Raw genomic sequence first — 18,142 nt, forward strand, 5'->3', positions numbered from 1 at the left:
GGTGTGTTTGTTGTTGGCGAAGACCTCAGCCTGTCCCGCCTGACTGAAAGAGAGAGAAGAGAGAAAACAGACGGGAGAGTTGTTTGCGATGGCTGCTGCGAGTCAAATGCCGTTCCCAGTTGGCGGCGGCAGTGTCAGTGCACGTCAGAATGTCTCCGCGCCAAAGGACAGACTACAGGCACTCCTCATGGTAGGTCCTCAACGCAAATACACAACCGGGAACTAAATACAGGAAACAAGCGGGTGCGAGACCTCAAACAGGCTGGCCATACACCAGAATCCTCGAATGAATTGCGGACTCTACTCAGCTGTGTCGCTGCACTCAACCAACAACAACAACAACAACAACTAACCAGTCAGTCCGTTTGTTTCTCTCCGCACGGCGCTTGTCTTATACACGCTTCGCAGACTCACATCAGCCCATTCTCAATGGCGCCCATTCCACTGAGCAAACAATGCTCATTAATGGCTCCGCGCCCCAGTCCATCGTGTCGGGTCCAGTGCCCTCTGTCCCAATATTGCCCCCAACCAGCCCCGTGTCTTTCACCCCCGACCAGATCAACGCCCTCCGTGCTCAAATACAGGCATTCAAACTCATCTCCAGAGGCCAGCCCATCCCAGAACAGCTCCAACAGGCCATTCGACCCAACAGCAACGTCGTATTCGAACTCGAAAAAATCGTCGCTCCAACCGATGTTGCAACCCGCATCGTCGATGCTGCCGTCAAGACACAGAAGGGTGTTGTCCCCGTCGATGTTTCAAAGCCATCCCAGACAGACCCTCAAGTCAAGGATGAGGATATACAATCCACTTCTCACTCAAACGTATCCCCTTCCGAGCTACCCAAGGGTCCGTTCTCCGACGATGATCCCCGTTCGGGCATCTATCCATACAACGCATTCCGCATGCCATTTACACACCTCACCCGTCCCACCGACATGGATCCTTCCCTGTTCGCCACTCGGCTCCAAAGGCTGCTGATACCTTCTATCATGCCCCCCGGTCTAGACGTCCATCAGGTCATCAACGAACGAGATAGATTCATAGAGGCGCGAGTCGCTCAGCGCATTCGGGAACTCGAAAACTTAGAGGCCACCATCGCCGATGGCGGATTTGACAGCGTCGCAAACGACATCCTCGGAGAACAACATGTTAACAATAACAATCCAAACGAGGAAGATATCCACATGTCGTCGTCCGCGTCCGCATTGGACACCATCAAACATCCAGCACCAAACGCACATGGCAAACTCCGTGCCACGATCGAACTCAAGTCCCTCCGTCTGCTGGAGAAGCAGCGGACCATGCGCGCGCTCGTCGCAGAGAGACTCATCCAGGGTACGCTTCTCCCACTCAATCGAGCAGACTTTAGGCGCGTGCGCAAGCCGACGCTTCGCGATGCACGCATGACTGAGCAAGCTGAGAGAAGACAGCGGGTCGATCGTGAGCGTCGCGCGAAGCACAAACATGTCGAACAGCTCGGCGTCATTTGTGCACATGGCAGGGAGGTGCTGCAGGTGGGTCGACAAGCGCAAGACCGCATCCTGAGGTTGGGCAAAGCCGTTGCCAATTTCCACGCGTATACGGAGAAGGAAGAGCAGAAACGCATCGAACGAATTTCGAAGGAGCGTTTGAAGGCTCTCAAGGCAGACGATGAGGAGGCGTACATGAAGCTGATTGATACCGCCAAAGACACGCGTATTACTCACCTCCTTCGCCAGACGGATGCCTACCTGGATTCGTTGGCTCAGGCTGTCATTGCACAACAAAACGAGGCGGGCGTTCCCATTGAGAGTGAGGAAGGCCCGACCAGCGAAGCGACGTTCGGCGCCCAGGTGAACAAGGACCTCGCGGACGAGAAAGGCAAGGTAGATTACTACGCTGTAGCCCACCGGGTATCGGAGAGAATTACGAGGCAGCCGACGCTGCTACGCGGTGGAACTCTCAAGGACTATCAACTCAAGGGTCTGCAGTGGATGGTCAGCTTGTACAACAATAAGCTGAACGGCATCTTGGCAGACGAGATGGTAAGTCACGTATCATCGTCTATCTGTGTACAGGTCGCCCACATCGTATGACGTCCAGGGTCTCGGAAAAACCATCCAAACCATCTCGCTGGTGGCGTTCCTCATCGAATCTAAGAAACAATGGGGACCGTACCTCGTCATCGTCCCGCTGAGCACGATGACCAACTGGTCTGGAGAGTTCCAGAAGTGGGCGCCTGACGTGATCGCCGTGTCGTACAAGGGTAATCCGACACAACGTCGCAACCTGCAGATGCAGCTACGGCAAGGACAATTCCAGGTCTTGCTCACTACCTACGAATACATTATCAAGGACCGACCATTTTTGAGCAAGATAAAATGGGTGCATATGATTATTGGTGAGTGGCCAGTCTTCCGCGTGTAGTGACTTAATCGTGACGCGTGCACACAGACGAGGGACACCGAATGAAGAACACTCAGAGTAAACTGTCGCAGACCCTTTCCCAATACTACCACTCCCGATTCCGTCTCATCCTCACAGGTACCCCACTACAAAATAACCTCCCGGAGCTGTGGTCACTGCTCAATTTCGTCCTCCCGAAGATCTTCAACTCGGTAAAATCCTTCGACGAATGGTTTAACACGCCGTTCGCCAATTCTGGGACGGGTGATAAGATCGAGTTGAACGAAGAAGAGGCATTGCTGATTATTCGCCGGTTGCACAAGGTTCTGCGGCCGTTTTTGTTGAGGCGGTTGAAGAAAGACGTGGAGAGCGAGTTGCCGGATAAGGTGGAGAAGGTTATTAAAGTCCGTATGAGTGCTCTCCAGTCGCAGCTGTACAAGCATGTCAAGAAGTACAAGATGATCGCAGATGGCAAGGACCAGAAAGGGTATGTATGCGTGCATTAAGTGCAGTTTTCGTTTTCTAACAATTTTCTCATCAGCAAAACTGGGGGGGTGAAAGGTCTTAGCAATGAGCTCATGCAGCTCCGCAAGATTTGCCAACATCCATTCCTGTTTGAGAGCGTCGAGGACAAAATCAATCCTGGCAGCATAGTCGACGAGAAGCTCGTCCGTACATCCGGGAAGCTGGAACTCCTCTCGCGCGTCCTCCCCAAGTTTTTCGCCACGGGGCATAGAGTCCTTATCTTCTTCCAGATGACCAAGGTGATGGATATCATGGAGGATTTCCTCAAGATGATGAACTGGAAATATTTCCGGCTTGATGGAAGCACGAAGACGGAGGAGCGTGCTGTGTTCGTGCAGCAGTTCAACGCAGAGAATTCGGATGTCCATGTGTTCATTTTGTCCACGAGGGCTGGTGGTCTAGGTCTGAATTTGCAGACTGCAGATACAGTTGTTATGTATGTCATCATCGTCCCTTCATTTCCAGTGGTGAACCGTTTTCACTGAACATGTCTGTTTGATTGTACAGCTTCGATAGTGACTGGTGAGTTTGAATGCTGGCGGGTATCAGTTACGGGTGCCGTTGAGCTCATATTTATCTTCCAGGAACCCTCACGCGGATTTGCAAGCTCAGGATCGTGCGCATCGTATCGGTCAGACCAAAGCTGTCCGAATCTTGCGTTTCATCACGGAGAAGAGTGTGGAGGAGGCGATGTATGCACGTGCCCGGTTCAAGCTCGATATCGATGACAAGGTCATCCAGGCCGGTCGTTTCGACAACAAGTCTACGCAAGAGGAACAGGAGGAGTTTTTGGTAAGTGTATCTTGTGTAGTTTGTAGTGGTATATGCTGAAAAATGCATCTCGTCCTCAGCGCTCTATCCTCGAAGCGGACCAGGAAGAGGAAAATGAAGAGGCGGGTGATATGAATGATGAAGAGCTTAATGAGATCATTGCACGCGACGACAAGGAGCTCGAAATTTTCCGCCAAATGGATATCGAGCGAGAGCGGGAAGGCGTCGATAAATGGCGTGCGGCAGGGAATCGCGGACGGCCTCCACCGTCGCTTATGCAGCTCGAGGAGCTTCCGGAATGTTACCGGACGGATGAACCATTTGAGGCGAAGGACATGGAGGATGCGATTGAGGGACGTGGGCAGCGCCGGAGGAACGTGGTTAGTTATAATGATGGGTTGAGCGACGAGCAGTGGATTATGGTGGGTCCACTTATGGTTTGACAGGAATGTTGTTTACCCCCATGCAGGCCGTTGAGGATGGCGAGGATTTGCAGGAGTTGGCTGATCGCACGCGGGGCAAAAAGGAGCGGCGGGTTGCTAATAGGTTGCTCAAGGAATCTGAGACACCAGGACGGAGTACGCCTGCGTCGGAGACAGATGGCGGTCGTGGTGGGCGCAAGAATAAGAAGGGGAAGGGGAAGGCGCCTGAGTATGAGCCCCCTGCTGCTGCTGGTAAGCGGAAGCGAGGTGCGAAGGCTATGTCTGCCACTCCCTCCGTTAACGAGGAAGAAGAGGATGACCGTGATTCGGTATGTTGTGTTGGATGATTATTATGGTTTGTCGGTGCTGAGGATGTTTCTTCTCTCTTTTTTTTTTAGAAACGCCGGAAAACGAAGGCGCCTGAACTACCCCCGGTTGTGAAAGACAAGATGAAGAAGGCGTTTAATGAAGTTTACAAGGCAGTCTTGGCATGTGAGGATACTGACGGGCGGAAGCGGTGCGAACTCTTCCGAGAGCTGCCTGATAAGAGGGTAAGTAAAGAGTCGACGATGGTTTCCACGACCCGGATTTATTCATGGATTGTGTAGGATTATCCTGACTATTACCAGCTGATCACGCAACCCATCTCTCTCTCTATACTTCGAAAACGGATGAACGCAGGCAACTACAAGAGTATCACACAATTCAAAGAGGAGTGGAAGTTGATGTTTGACAATGCTCGGACGTACAACCAGGAAGGGTCGTGGGTATACGTCGACGCTGAGGAGATGGAGAAGGTGTTCTTTGCTACGCTCGAAAAGGTTACTGCGGGATCCGGACTTCCTGGTGCGTCACCGTCACCGAGTACGCAGTCCGGGTCGGGAGGGTCGGGTTCTGGGTCGTATGAGTCTGCGTTGACGCCTATGGAGGAGGATGAGAGGCCGGTGCTGCACCAGCAGCATGGGGGCCGGGGTCGACCGAGGGGCAGTATTCGGAGACAGATTGTGAGTGACGATGAGTATCTTACCCCTAGCGACGAGGAATAGTGTGGAATACGTGTGATCCTAACCTTCAGGGAGTTGTATTCTGATCTGTAATCTCTTTGACTTTCCTTTTCGTATAGTTTTGTGATCTGTTTGCACACGAGTTGGAGATAATCTGCTTTTATTCATAGTAGGACTTGTTGGCAACCGTAATATTTTTTTAACGACTATTGAGTCATGACTCGGACGTTGTATGCGCTGGCCATTCAGGGGCTCGAGTCACGCGTATCACGTGACCATTAATGAAGTGTGACGCGACGTGCCTCCTGCCAGGCAATACTTCCTGTTTCCCATCCACAGTCACTCACCAACGATGCCAGCAGAACGCGCGGGAGTAAGGTCGTCGGTATTTCTTGTGGTGCTGGTTGCTTACTGGACATTTAGTACTCTGTAACCATGTTTCTCGTCGATTTGTCCCCCTCTATGGGGGCGACGAGGACGGTGGAGCAAGCCCCTGGACCTGACGGCGAGTCGAGAAACGTTGAAATGTCTAATTTGGAGTGGGCGTTGCAGTTTGTGAAGCTGAAGATACAAGAAATGGTATGTTCTATGTTAATGTCGTTATGGGTTTGCCATGTTCCCGCTCCCTCCCTCCCGCCCTCGCCCGCCTCGGTCCTTTCTATATCGATTCGTTGTATTTGGCGCATGTGTGAACTTGTTCGTTTAGATATATAATGGACGCAAGACCGACCAGTGTGGTGTGATAGTGTTTGGCTCCGAAGGTGAACTCTTTTTTCCCTCTCCTTCTTCCGCTGTGGCGGATCCGTGGAGAGTTTGGGTTATTCATCTCGTTCATCATATGTGACCGACAAACAGGAACGGATAACATAATCAACGAGAAACACGGCGGATACGAACATGTGTCTGAGTACATCCCAATATGCACCCCGAGCGCGAAAACGCTTGCGGAGTTGGACAAGTTGAAGCCTTCGGAGACTGCGGGAGACGGTGAGTTGGGATGATAACATTTTCTCCTTTGAAGGTTTCGGTCTCCCTGAATGTCGAGTTGTTCCAGCCATCGACGGTCTGATAGTCGGAATTGAAACGCAAGATAATTATCTTCAGAGGAAGCCTACCTGGACGCGAAAAATAGTCATTGTCACAGACGGTGCATCTCCATTGGAGATCGAAGACTGGGAAGCGACTGTCAAGAGAATGTCAATCTTAGCTGTTTCCCTGACTATCGTGTGAGTCTGGTGATGCGCATATATTGCGGATTTCCGTCCTCATGCTCTGCTCTGGGGTAGTGGTGTAGATTTTGATGACGACGAATTACCGTATCATGAAGAGGACAAACCTGCGATCAAGGTATGTCACAACGGAATTAACATGCTTGTTTTCCCTCCTTGCTCATCGTACTCTGAAGCGCGCAAATGAATCTTTTTATGCACAACTTGTGTCTGCACTTCCAAACAACCTTGGACTCATGGGCACGCTGGAACATGCACTTCTTTCCCTCACATCCCCAAGTATCAAAGAAACCAAATCTGCACTGGCTTCAAACACACTAAGATTGGGCGACGTGGAAGCTAGGAAAGATGAGGCCCTTGAAATTAGCGTTAAGGTTGCTAAGTGCACAAACTTGGCGAGAGCTGGCGGATGGAAACGGTTTTTCGGTACTCCCATCAAGGGTGCGGATGAGGACGACGAAGATGACAAAGGCAAGGTAGTATTCAGGGAGCTGAAGAGACATACGGAATATGTCATCGACAGCGCACAGATTGAAGGTGATGGCGACAGCAAGAGAGTAGCCTCAGCCGACTTCGATGAGGACGAAGAACAAGAGGGTAAAGGCGATCGTCGCGTTGAAAAGGTCGAGAAGGAGCAACTCGTCCTCGGCTACAAATACGGGTCGACATACGTTCCTTGTCCAGATGGTCATTTCCCGAAACTTCAAACCCAACAGGGTATTGATATCTGCGGTTTTTTCCCGAAGAAAAACGTACGTTCTGTTCTGCATATTCGGATCGTCCGTGTACTATTGCTTACCGGTTGTATCTCTGGACTTTGCACAGTTCAATCGCTCCTACCCACTTTCTGAGGTCTACTATGTCTTCGCCGACCCGACCTCAGCACCTGACCAAATCGCGTTCTCCTCCGTCGTTCAAGCGATGTTCGAAAAGGGTTTTCTTGCAATTGCCCGGATGGTGAGAACTGATGGATCAGAACCGAAGATGGGTGTGTTGTCCCCAACGGTATGGCCGAAGGTGGACTTATTTCTGTGGGTGCAAGTATGTGCTTTCCGTGGTTCATCGCTACCTATCCGGAACTGAGGAAATTCGATGCAGCTGCCCTTTGCGGACGACATCAGACACTACACGTTTCCATCACTAACCACTCTCACGTCACGAACCGGAGAACGTATCACCAAGCATCCCTACCTCCCTACTGAGGAACAGCTCGAAGCAATGGGCCAATTTATTGACGATATGGACCTATCCGATGCCGGTGAGAAGGATGAAAAAGGGTGAGTTTGCACATTGTTTCGAGATAAAAAAAATGCCGATCACGACAACAGAGATCGACAACCGTGGTTTGACCCTCGCCTTTCTTACAACCCTGCTATACACCGGACCAAGCAGGCTCTCTTCCATGCTGCGGTCGGTGTCCGATCTTCTCATGTGCCCGTTGCCGCCGCCTCATCCTGAGCTTACGAAGTACTTTGAACCCCCTAAGCGCGTGCTCAAGCGGGCGAAGCAATCCCTCGAAACGTGCAAGGAGGTGTTCAAGGTCAAAGAAGGTGCGTGATAGGTTCTCACATATGAAGCCTACCTGAATTTGAGTTCCACAGTTCCAAAGAAAGCGCCAAGAGCACGGAAGGATGGTCACGTCTGCGCAGCAGACGAAGACGAGGATATGATCCTTCTCGACCGCAAAAGTCCTGCAAAGAAGCGGCCATATGCCTTGAAACCCACACCTTCCCCGGCCGGCCCATCGCAAGTACCTAAAAAGCGGAATGCCTCAGACTCAGAAACAGAGTCCGAGTCTGAAGGCGAAGGATCGCCACTCTCCAAGGCTATTCCCAGGGGCAGCCCTGGTCTGCCTACGCCGACTGCCTCGCCAGGACCTGAGTTGAACCCACAGCGTGCTCCTGGGCGCATCATTGGTAACACGTTCCCGTTGAAAGATTTCCGTACGAATCTTTCACGCGGAGATGTCGTTACGAAGGCCGTGGAAGACATGGGTACGGTGATAAGGGAGATTGTGGAGCGGCCATTTGCATGGAGAAGGAAAGATGAGATGATAGAGTGCCTTCGTGTCTTGAGGGACACGTGCTTGAAGGTGAGTCGATGCGATTTGCAAGTTGCGACGAAGATGTGATTCAAGGTTTATTCAGGAGGACGAGGTCGATGCCTGGAATGAGTAAGTGATTCCTTTGTTAGCTTTCGTCAAACCTCATGCGACCAATTTTCCAGTATTTTGAAGGGTTTAAAGAACGATTGTTCCGCGGAGACGGGAAACAAGGCGTTCTGGTCTGAGCTGAAGAAGTTGGGACGCAGTATCAGCCTCATCAGTTCATCGGAGGCAGAGGAACTTGGCGGGATCTCTCAGGTGTCTGAGTCCGCTGCCGAAGCAGTAAGCTTTCTACTTCTAAATTGCAATAGCAACGAGGCTGAACTTGGTTCCTGCGAAAGTTCATGCAAAGGTGAAGAAGGACAACTTCCCCTGCAAAGTTGTTACATTCTTGTCTCTCGCATATGGGTCAAGTACTGGTTCCTGGCCATGTTTCGTACGGTTCTCTGTATTCTGCTTCTGTAAGTTGGTCTCGTAATAAGTATGAAAACCTGTATCTCCAGTCTCGCTTTCGAACGCGATCACCATAGTTATCAATTCGGTACAGCAGGATAAACTCGGGATAGTAGCCTATAGTACAAATTGAAATGTTCCTAATACATCTCAGCGATTCAATATTCATACAGATCGAGATCCTCGACATTGAGCGACGGTTTCTCCTTCTTTGGAACCTGCTTCACAGCAACAATAGCTTTGTATGCGACATCCAGTTCTTCCGGGGCTCCTTTTTCACCACCTGGGATTCTGTCGAGAAATTCTTTGACTTGCAGTACCGCATCCTTCAGGCCGTCGATGTCACGTTTCTTATGGAATTCGGAGTCAGGGTTCAGTTTCTTCTGCAGTTCATGCCCTCGTTTAAGGGTAGACCTCCAAACAAGTGAGAAAACTTGCAAGTGTGGAGTATTAAGACCTACGATATTTCACTCCTCTTACGCCCCATTTCTTCCAAACGCCCGTGGCCTTCTTTTAGCAATAGTCCAGGAATTTTTGTCATGTTTCTAATGAATGTAGCAATGGAAATTCCCTTCTTCAGGGCTAAAAGCAAATGAGGCAAGGGTCCCAGGTACAACAGGCGATAAAACCCTTGTGCAAACCCGGAAGCTTGAGCGTGCTTTAGACAAGCGGCAAATATGGCAGGATCTCTCTCTCTCGAGCGCGGTCCTCTGCAGCCGCCGTTTCCGTTTTTGGCAGTGTTGGCGGTATACATGTTGTATTAAGCGAGCTGCAGACTCTTCTTTGTCCGTAGCGACAATCGCCGGTACGACCTGATCGTCGTCGAGAGGATCTTTCATGTCTTCAACAAGATCGTGGGTCTTCGAGTTCGCAGGTTGAGTTTCAAGTGGTAGGTCAATTTGGCCTTCTGGGTCACGTTGTGCTAAGCAGGCTGCAGACTCTTCCTCACCAGTAGCAACAACAGTCTGGACGGGTTGATCACCGTAGGGGAGAGTGTCTTGCACATCTTCAACCGGCCCGTGGCCCTTAGCATGTTCAATGCCGAGGGATAGATCAACTTGATCTTCAACTGGCTTCGTCTGGGGGGCGGTTCCGGGCTGAGGCACGGAAACTGATGCTTTTACACGGAGCAAGGAGCGTAGGGAAACCCGGAGAAGCGGTGGTATCTCGTCGAGTCGACTGTAATGAAGTTCCTCGATACGCCATCCCGTGGGGAAGCGGCTGGTCCGAAGCCTCGTTCCCTTGCAACGAAGATGAACAAGATTTGGTATAGCATGATTTTCATCATAGCCAACTATCACGCGCAGGAAATCCTCACGCGCTGCTTGTGTATATCTGCGACAGTTGGTACGTCATCACTGAGGTGTGCGGAATAGCGAAGTTACATACTTCCGGTAGATGTATGGTGTGGTCCGAGCGGGGTCATTGGATTTCATGTTGGTAATGATGCTTGAAATCCTGGCTGCGAGATCAGGGGGGCAGTTATAAGAGGCTAAAGGGAGGTTAGTAGAGTCCAGACTCGTGAAAAGCTACCCACCAAGACACAACGTCCTACAGCTAGGGTATTGTTAGTTTTGAGCAACTGGATAACCCCTATATTACTCACATCCGCGCAATAAATATATTGCGGTGAATGGGCGTAACAATTCTGTACATCAGCGAAAAGTTTTCTGCGCCAGACGTCAGCATGTCCTATTGATTAATTAGTGTAAGAATAACCTGTGGCACCGTCAGATCGTAGTTTTTCAAGGAGATATTGTATATCGTCTAGTAGGTGATTGATGAACCTGACGTCTTTATGTGCATCGAGTTTGTTGTTCCCAATTAACCAGCTACGAGGTAGAACGACATCATGCAGCGACTCCGCACCGGGGTTATTTTTAAGCCGGAGCGTTATCACAAAGGCACTAAGTGTTTCCTCTATGCAGTCGCATAGAACTGACAAGTTCACTCGGTGGTTATTACGTATAATGTGCCTACAATGTCGCTTAGGATTCAGCAAGTGTGGCAACGAAAAGAGTGGAACTCTCACTGAAGGCCAAAAATACCCGCAGAAATGCTCGTCTCTTTAAAAGATTGAATGGAGTAGATCATGTCTTCCACGATGTAATGACCTGGATGGCGGAACAATTCCACGGGGCGGTAGAGCCGCACACAATTAGCACTCCGTAGAGCATCACTTTCACCAAACACTGAGCTGAGTTTTATCAGCCGTAGTATGTCCGTGAGGAAGTCTGTAGATTTTCGAGGATGCAGGGAATAAATGGCGCCGCGAACCCAGTTTCTCATTACCCGCATGCCGTCATAAGAATTCTCGACACTTGACAAGTCAAGGTCCGCAAGAGAACCTTGCGCATGGGAAGGTGGGAAGAACGCCTCATATAAGTGGTCTATACAGTTGGCGATCTCTTCTTTTACGCTGTAGCACAAAGGTGATCAGCGAGCGGCCAAGCTATAAGCGCGATGGCTACTTACCCTTCCCATTTTCGCATGCCAGGAAATGCAGAATACTTCAGCTGCAATATACGCATCTGCTGCAGGTGAATACCAACCCGTGCGTTGTATTGTGCGGGGTCCAGAGAGGAGAGTGGGACATGCTGTTGCTTGCATCCCGCATAGTTGCAGGAACTATTAATAACAAAAGAAAGGCAGGGAGAAAAGATCTCTGCATTGTAACAAAGCCGGGTTTCAGCATTGACTTGGTGGCGGAGGTGAAGGCGCACGCGCTCTTTCAAAACGTCGGTGACTTGCCCATGAGTGTATGGTGCATCTGCTTGTGCATCATTAGGTAGGTAGACTCCGCGTTTGTGGTTCGTCAAGATGAAAGAGCCCGCTTGTAGATCGTACTGGTCCGTCCGAAAGCTGAGTTATGCCGAATAAGCTTTCTGATGTCACGTTCTCCCACCGGATCATTATGGAACGCAACCTCGTAGAGTAAATGAGAGTACACGTGTAGAAATTTCGAAGGAAGAGTAGCGAACTCTTCCAGTGTTGCAGGAAAGAGGTGAGGTAGTACGCGAAAAAAACGTGATTGAGACACCAAGAGGCAGACGTATCTTCCTCCCGCCCTATGAAGGACTGCTGCCAGCTCTTCCAGCGTTGTACGGTCAAGTTCTTCAGCAGCAGCAACAGTTTGGAAACATCTTGATCTACATAATTGAAATTCAGTCGGAGACTCCGAGTAAGCAAGCGATACTTACTTCGTCACGGACTCGAAGAGGCAAAAGATCCAAGGGGAGCTGATAGCTTAACGAGATAAGGGTTTTTGGTATTCCCGTATGGAATTCCTTTGGCGCCACTCCGAATGAGCAATGCTCCCAGAGACATCCCAGCAATATGTCAGCTGCGCGCCTCACAGCATGCTGATTGGTTTTGTCCTTGAGAAATGCCCTGATCGCGTCTAAAGGTTTACCTTCACTCAGATGCAGTTCTGCAGCTTCGACATATCTTCCCTGAGACTCGTAGAGCACCGCAAGTGCGACATCCAAGCCATAAGTCTCGAGGAAAGCTAGCTTTTCTTCGAGGGAGGAGAAAAGAGACGACGGTGGTCTGTAGGATGTTAAGTCCACGTCCACGACAAGCAGACCACCTACTTTTCGTCATCCTTACTGCAGTAGTACAGTCGACACACTGTAAGCAACTCATCCGCACTTTCACGTGACATCTTTTCCGAATGGGATTTGAGAACATCGACTGTCTTGTTAAATATGCCAGCCTTGCGGTAGCACTTGGCTGCTAGTTCATACTCCTCAGCACTCAGATATGCATCGGCCGCCTTACGATCCTCGGCGGCGCGAACGTAGCACTCCGCAGCTGCACGGTAGTACTGCAGCTTCTCACCAGGTGCCTCCCCATCACAACTGACAAACGCATCTGCCGCTTTGGCAAACGCTCGACATTGCTCGCTCGGCAGAGCAATCCCAATTGTTGCGCGAGCGAGCTCTCGGAAATGGTACGCTTCGGCAACTCTCACTTCACGGGGCATGTTGGCACGCCCAAAGCAATGCATCGCTTGTGTGTATCGCTTGTGCTGGAACAACGAGCGACCAGATTCTGCCCATTCTTGAGGGGTAGACGATACAGCGAGATGTGAGACATCGGTCTCAGGCGTACAAATTTGGATTTGAGATCGAGATGTCCAGAATATCTGTCATAACCATTAGCGTTTCCGTCGTTTTCGATGAATCACTGGAAGAGATTCCTTACCCTCATAGGCTCGCCTTTGTCCGATGTGTCGACAATCCACATGTTCTTACGTGCTCTTGTTATTCCCACATATAAGAGCTTCAGCTTGGAAGAGGCGTTAGTGGACGGAGTGGACAAATAGAAGTGGTTTCGTTTACACACCTCTCTACACAATCCCACATATCGGGTTTCATCCCTTTCAAAACAAGGCGCTTGTAGTTGGCAAGGTTTGTAGCCCTCGACTACACCATCGATGGCGGCAAGCACCAAACGCCAGCGCGATAGATCCATCGTTGAATCCTCGAAAAAGTTGTATAGTAGGACCTGCAAATTCCGGGGATCACCGTCTAATGATACAGCAAGGAGGCACTGCATGGATAGACACCCACATCATTGAACTCCAAACCTTTGCTCTCATAAAGGGTCCTACCATAATCGGCTATCAGCAGTGTTCAGATATCAGACGCATAATCGTCCTCACATGATTACTCCAATATTACCCACTTGCTGTTGGAGCTTCTCTTTAGCCTTCTCGTCGCGTACAAGAATACCTGTGAACTCTACGTGAAAATAGCAAACAACGGCATAAATATCAACCAACACTGGTCTGCGCCAAATTCAATGTGACTGTCACTATGGTGGAACGACGTTAGTGGGAATCCTGAACTGAAGTGCAACAGAGACTACATACGATGTGCCGAAGAGGAATTGCTCATAACGAACAGTATCCTTATCCCATGCAGTGAAGAAAACCGGTTTCAGACCGTCAACGACGCCACGTTCGGGCTGGAGGGAATCGATACTATTCGGCCAGAAGCGTGCAATCAACTCGATCACTGAGTGCGCGCAATTTACTATGCCGCCATGGGACCGGTAGTTGATGGCAAGCTGGAATGATGCCGGCGGGGCAACAGCCCGCTCCCTCACAACGTGGGAGGCTTGGTCCACCTAAATGCCGTGTAATTTGTGGACGTTGCACGACTCTTGCCACCTACCTCAATGCGATATAGAAATGCCTTCAAATCGTCAAACCTAAACGAGCTTCCAGCAGAAATGGTCTGAGCAGTATCACCTGCCCAGAACAGGCCTTCCGGATTGCTGCATGTAAGGCGCAAAACTACAATCATCTCAAGCCGTAGTCTCCGATTGCCACACATGAAAACATACGAAGAGCATCTATGAGCAAGTTGTCTTGTGCTTCGTCTACATAGCTGCAGCCAAATCTTCATCAGTAGCCTGTTTGTTGACACGATAAATAGCACGAACAGAAAATCCACTCGAGGCCCTTTCAACGGCGTACCGCCTAGTAGAACTTTGAGAACTGCATGTGTCCTTGTGATAGATCAATCAAAATCATGTGATACCTCTCGACGACATCAACAAACCGGTCTGCAATATCGTGATGTTGGTGATGACGCTTCAGTCTGGAGTAGGCTTCGAATAGAGCATAAAGACATTCTCTTTGATCAGAGAACGTGGGGTTTGTGCGTGATGAGAGACTACAGTAAGTGTTCTTATCCAGCGTTCCACTATCAAATTGAAGTGACATTTCTGAGCCTTTGATGATGCCTGTTGTAAATTAGTACTCCGGCTACACCACTCAAATCGACGGAAATACCCATAATCTCCCCAAACACCGGCCATGGATCTGTACACCTTGTCAGTCACAGGGACTACTGTGTAAACCAACGGCCTGACCCAGACACTTTGTAAGATGAGCCAACCGGGGCCAATACCTGTGGACAAAAACTTCATAGGTAACGAAGGAGTCAAGGACCTCCGGGTCTTGGGAACGCGCAAACAGTCTTGTTGCACGTTCAGCCCCTGGATGATCTGTATTCAAGATATCTGCTGCTATCATCCTCACCAGCTGCGGAGTTGACTATGAGCGGTGAGTTCAGTGCATATGATCAACAATACACACCCGGTCAAACGTTAAGAATAAAGGGAAGTGGTGGTCCTCGAGTTCACTATATCTCTGTGGAATGCCACTTTGAGCATCCGGGACATCGTCATTATCAACCAGTCCTCGGTACATGTTTCTCGACTTCAACATTGCAAGCTCGTCCAGCGTATATCCTGCCAGTGAAAGGGAGTCCAGGAGCTTCACGAAGTACTCCTCTACTTTGGTTGCAAGGACATGAGACTTCGTGACAAATATCTGCCTTGGTCGGGGCATGCCAGAGCCTTCAGAATGAAGTTGCCATGCCCTCTGAATTCCCAACATCTTAAAGAGCATGGTTGTTGTTTTCCTTACCAATAATAAGTGTCATACTGATCTCAGTCACACAATAAACTCACCCCGTGCCACTTCGACCCAAAACATAACATGATGTGGTGCATTCGACGATCTTGCGCTCCTGTGGACTAGTGACGCATTGGGACAAGTAAAGAGACCAAAAAAGATGTACTAACCTGAGTTCAAATACATGCTGGACGTCCTTCATCGCAATTAAACCTGCGAAAACGTCAACATCTTCGCTAGATCGTTACGAAGGGTAGCATTTCTCGAACCGTTAATTAGGGCCTGCAAAACACATCTGAGCAAGAACAAAGACAAGACGGATCAGCTCGAGCTTACCTGAGAGAAGGTGATGTATTTGTCAAGGCTACTCTATGGTGTGAGTGAACGGCAGAGAAGTCATGCACATCAAGACGTACACGAGGAGGGAATGCAGCTGCAGTTCAACGTCAGTGGCCTTGACGACGGAAGACAGCACGAAGCTGATATCAATGGACGTACTTGATCCATTTCTTGGTCACCAAGGGCCAGTGGTAGGGGCTTGACGACCACGTCGTGTACCTCGGGTGGGAATACAGCAGGCAAGTACACCTTATCTCCGGGATGGACAGGTGGGTTTCTGTACGTGCATCTGCAACGGTGAGATGAACGAACTTTACCTCCTTTTGTCAGCGTAAAGAAGGTCGAGTTACCGTTGTATATACTCTTTGCCTTTGCCGGACAAGTGGTGATTCATCGCATCCCAAATGCGATTAAGTTGAGTATGGGTGCATATCTCATATATCTTTATGGCTTCAGGTGTACCCCAGTAAGCATATGGGCATATAACGGACATGTAAGGACTACCTTGTCGCTCGATCTGAAATGATTTGAGTGCAAGAAACAGGGAGGCAGGTAATTCACTTACTTCGCCATTATGGTCTGGAACACAGTCGATTTGATACTTCGTGCTACATTAATAGCTTTATTAGGAACACTGGATGGAAACTCGTACCACAAGCCGCAAATCTCGTTGCATCTTCGCTTCAAAGATGGGCACGCCAGAGCGAGCTCCATCCAATCTCTTCTGGTTATCATCTGAAAAATGGCCATTCGAAAGTTCTCTGTGCCAGTGTCACCACACAACCGATAAGGAAAGTAGCATAGAAAATGGCATAGCACGAACTTGATCTTCTTGACTACGATCTTGAACTTATTCCCGTCGCTCCTGCGAAATTCCCTCAATTTCTTCGTCGCATTCGTCCCGATCAGAATTCTCCATTCCCCGAAACCGTCTGCACTATCGAAGTACAAGGCAGCCTTCATTGGTTGAACCGTTGGGTACGCTGATGGCTGAGTTTCCACGACAATGGAGGTGGATGGCTTCACTACGGTTCGAGGACGCTCGCTGGTACTGTGATCAGATAAAAGTTGAACATAGGCGTTCTTCAGGGGCATCGCAAGTTCAGGGCTTGAGAGTGCACTCAGATAGGACTGTCGAGAGAAGTCAACGGCAAGTCGTGACGGTTTGGAAGGTTACTCACGTCTAAATCCAGTTTTAACTTCTCCGCGATGTCGTTGGCCATTCGTCTCGCTGCTTCATTCGTAGTGGGCACAGGAACCCCAAGTCTGAAAAACAGGGCAGGATCAACAGCCGCTGCTACTTGCTTAACCCTCCGTCGCTGTTTCTTTACTTTCTGCTTGAAGAACTGGGATGTCTTCATCTACTAACTCAGCATGCTCTTCTGTGATAGAAGTTTCGCTGGCAAAATCCGCAGCAGCACAACATGGCCAGGACAGGCAAAACATTGTCCACGTATTGCCTGAACTGGCCAATGTTTTTGGACAGATCAGTAGACAGGAGGTCGGGAGGAATAGAGAACAAAGTATGGGATATCTTGAACAATAGATCCTTGACGAAGGACTGCGGTATAAGCGCTGGTTCCTTCGGAAAGGCGCTGAAAATACGCTCGACCAGCCTTTTCGAGTTGGGCCAAACTGGCCAGAATTCATGTGAGCAGGATTTCTGAGCAGGCGAACGTTACTTGCTTACCCGAGATAAGGAAACCAAAGAGGTCTGGGACAGACAATAAGCTCACGGACGATCTGCGCCACAGCGTCATCCGTGTTGGAAACTACTAACAACAGCTCGAGGTGACGAAGCGCGTCAGCAAGCCCAACAGGGTGTGCCAGACGTTCGGCAGAGAACATAGAGAGGTCTACAATGTGCACCATGGTGGGTATTGTGGAAGGAGTAGACCGTGGAAGGGACTGATGTATTCCGAGTTCCACAATGCCACAACCTCGTGTTCCGCTGAGAACCAGGTCCTGAGCTTATCAGAACCCTCAGCTGATAAGAATCAACCCAATGCAGCGCCATGGCTACTTGATTTGAACCCCCAAAGCTGTGCTTGGCTGCGGGGAAGAAGCTTTCCCGACTCAGCCAGCGCAGATCCGAGAACGACTTAAGTGAGTCTCCGCCATTCTCTAAGCATGAAAGTTGTCTGAGAGAGCCATCACACGACCTAACCAGAAACGTGCTCTTGGGGCGATGCCGGCTCTCGCCCCTGCAGCCCCCAGTACCGCCACCTGATACCTGTTCACTATGTCGGTGGCACATTTAAATCTTACCACTCCGTCGCCCTCCCACAACGGACGTCCGTCAACGCCTAGCAACTATTAGACCGTAGGCGAGCGCTTGATCCCTAGTTCTCCGATAAGCGTGACCTGATCCTCAGGCAGTACAGAGCCTACCCTTTTTTTTCTTCACTAATTCGGATGACGAAAACGAGCCGTGCTCTCGAGGCTTCCAACTGAGCACTGACCAACCATCCCGTGTC

General features: G+C 49.9%; 5 protein-coding genes across 5 annotated transcripts; 2 read left to right on the top strand and 3 right to left on the bottom strand.

Moving 5' to 3' along the window:
* Positions 1-23: 23 nt before the first annotated feature.
* On the top strand, positions 24-5,311 carry F5J12DRAFT_850808 (SNF2 family N-terminal domain-containing protein). Its single transcript, XM_051746529.1, has 12 exons — positions 24-190; positions 241-355; positions 409-2,027; positions 2,086-2,383; positions 2,437-2,875; positions 2,930-3,349; positions 3,421-3,435; positions 3,498-3,705; positions 3,765-4,106; positions 4,154-4,435; positions 4,505-4,657; positions 4,715-5,311. The coding sequence occupies exons 1-12, from the start codon at positions 89-91 to the stop codon at positions 5,150-5,152; spliced, it is 4,431 nt and encodes a 1,476-aa protein (XP_051597164.1). The 5' UTR covers positions 24-88; the 3' UTR covers positions 5,153-5,311.
* A 151-nt stretch (positions 5,312-5,462) lies between these two features.
* F5J12DRAFT_895735 (SPOC domain-like protein) lies at positions 5,463-8,799 on the top strand (the record flags this gene model as incomplete). Its single annotated transcript, XM_051747860.1, has 15 exons — positions 5,463-5,483; positions 5,534-5,689; positions 5,817-5,871; positions 5,966-6,097; positions 6,165-6,336; positions 6,397-6,457; positions 6,516-7,091; positions 7,165-7,380; positions 7,438-7,616; positions 7,668-7,749; positions 7,808-7,889; positions 7,941-8,431; positions 8,487-8,512; positions 8,566-8,725; positions 8,785-8,799. 15 exons carry the CDS (start codon positions 5,463-5,465, stop codon positions 8,797-8,799), a joined length of 2,424 nt encoding a protein of 807 aa, XP_051597165.1.
* Positions 8,800-8,981: 182 nt separating this feature from the next.
* On the bottom strand, positions 8,982-9,611 carry F5J12DRAFT_331160 (uncharacterized protein). The gene is made up of 3 exons (XM_051738933.1): positions 9,526-9,611; positions 9,358-9,478; positions 8,982-9,310 (listed from the first exon to the last, which is right to left on the bottom strand). Exons 2-3 carry the CDS (start codon positions 9,435-9,437, stop codon positions 9,055-9,057), a joined length of 336 nt encoding a protein of 111 aa, XP_051597166.1. The 5' UTR covers positions 9,438-9,478; positions 9,526-9,611; the 3' UTR covers positions 8,982-9,054.
* On the bottom strand, positions 9,612-11,914 carry F5J12DRAFT_331427 (uncharacterized protein). Its single transcript, XM_051738935.1, has 9 exons — positions 11,620-11,914; positions 11,445-11,561; positions 10,929-11,315; positions 10,616-10,872; positions 10,503-10,566; positions 10,434-10,453; positions 10,286-10,388; positions 9,846-10,231; positions 9,612-9,756 (listed from the first exon to the last, which is right to left on the bottom strand). The coding sequence occupies exons 2-9, from the start codon at positions 11,504-11,506 to the stop codon at positions 9,740-9,742; spliced, it is 1,296 nt and encodes a 431-aa protein (XP_051597167.1). The 5' UTR covers positions 11,507-11,561; positions 11,620-11,914; the 3' UTR covers positions 9,612-9,739.
* A 1-nt stretch (position 11,915) lies between these two features.
* F5J12DRAFT_331158 (P-loop containing nucleoside triphosphate hydrolase protein) lies at positions 11,916-17,220 on the bottom strand. Its single transcript, XM_051738932.1, has 29 exons — positions 16,847-17,220; positions 16,489-16,796; positions 16,318-16,426; positions 16,231-16,266; positions 16,170-16,182; positions 16,016-16,115; positions 15,825-15,954; positions 15,743-15,759; positions 15,663-15,690; positions 15,596-15,608; positions 15,497-15,539; positions 15,383-15,448; positions 15,006-15,333; positions 14,780-14,951; positions 14,700-14,729; positions 14,467-14,650; positions 14,348-14,413; positions 14,249-14,292; positions 14,077-14,198; positions 13,773-14,029; positions 13,683-13,714; positions 13,563-13,632; positions 13,471-13,507; positions 13,244-13,405; positions 13,103-13,186; positions 12,490-13,043; positions 12,309-12,445; positions 12,097-12,258; positions 11,916-12,045 (listed from the first exon to the last, which is right to left on the bottom strand). The coding sequence occupies exons 1-28, from the start codon at positions 17,024-17,026 to the stop codon at positions 12,236-12,238; spliced, it is 3,345 nt and encodes a 1,114-aa protein (XP_051597168.1). The 5' UTR covers positions 17,027-17,220; the 3' UTR covers positions 11,916-12,045; positions 12,097-12,235.
* Positions 17,221-18,142: the final 922 nt, after the last annotated feature.

The sequence above is a fragment of the Pisolithus orientalis genome (assembly GCF_024613125.1).
Source record: "Pisolithus orientalis strain OTSU chromosome Unknown F5J12scaffold_32, whole genome shotgun sequence".
NCBI classification, from domain to species: domain Eukaryota; kingdom Fungi; phylum Basidiomycota; class Agaricomycetes; order Boletales; family Pisolithaceae; genus Pisolithus; species Pisolithus orientalis.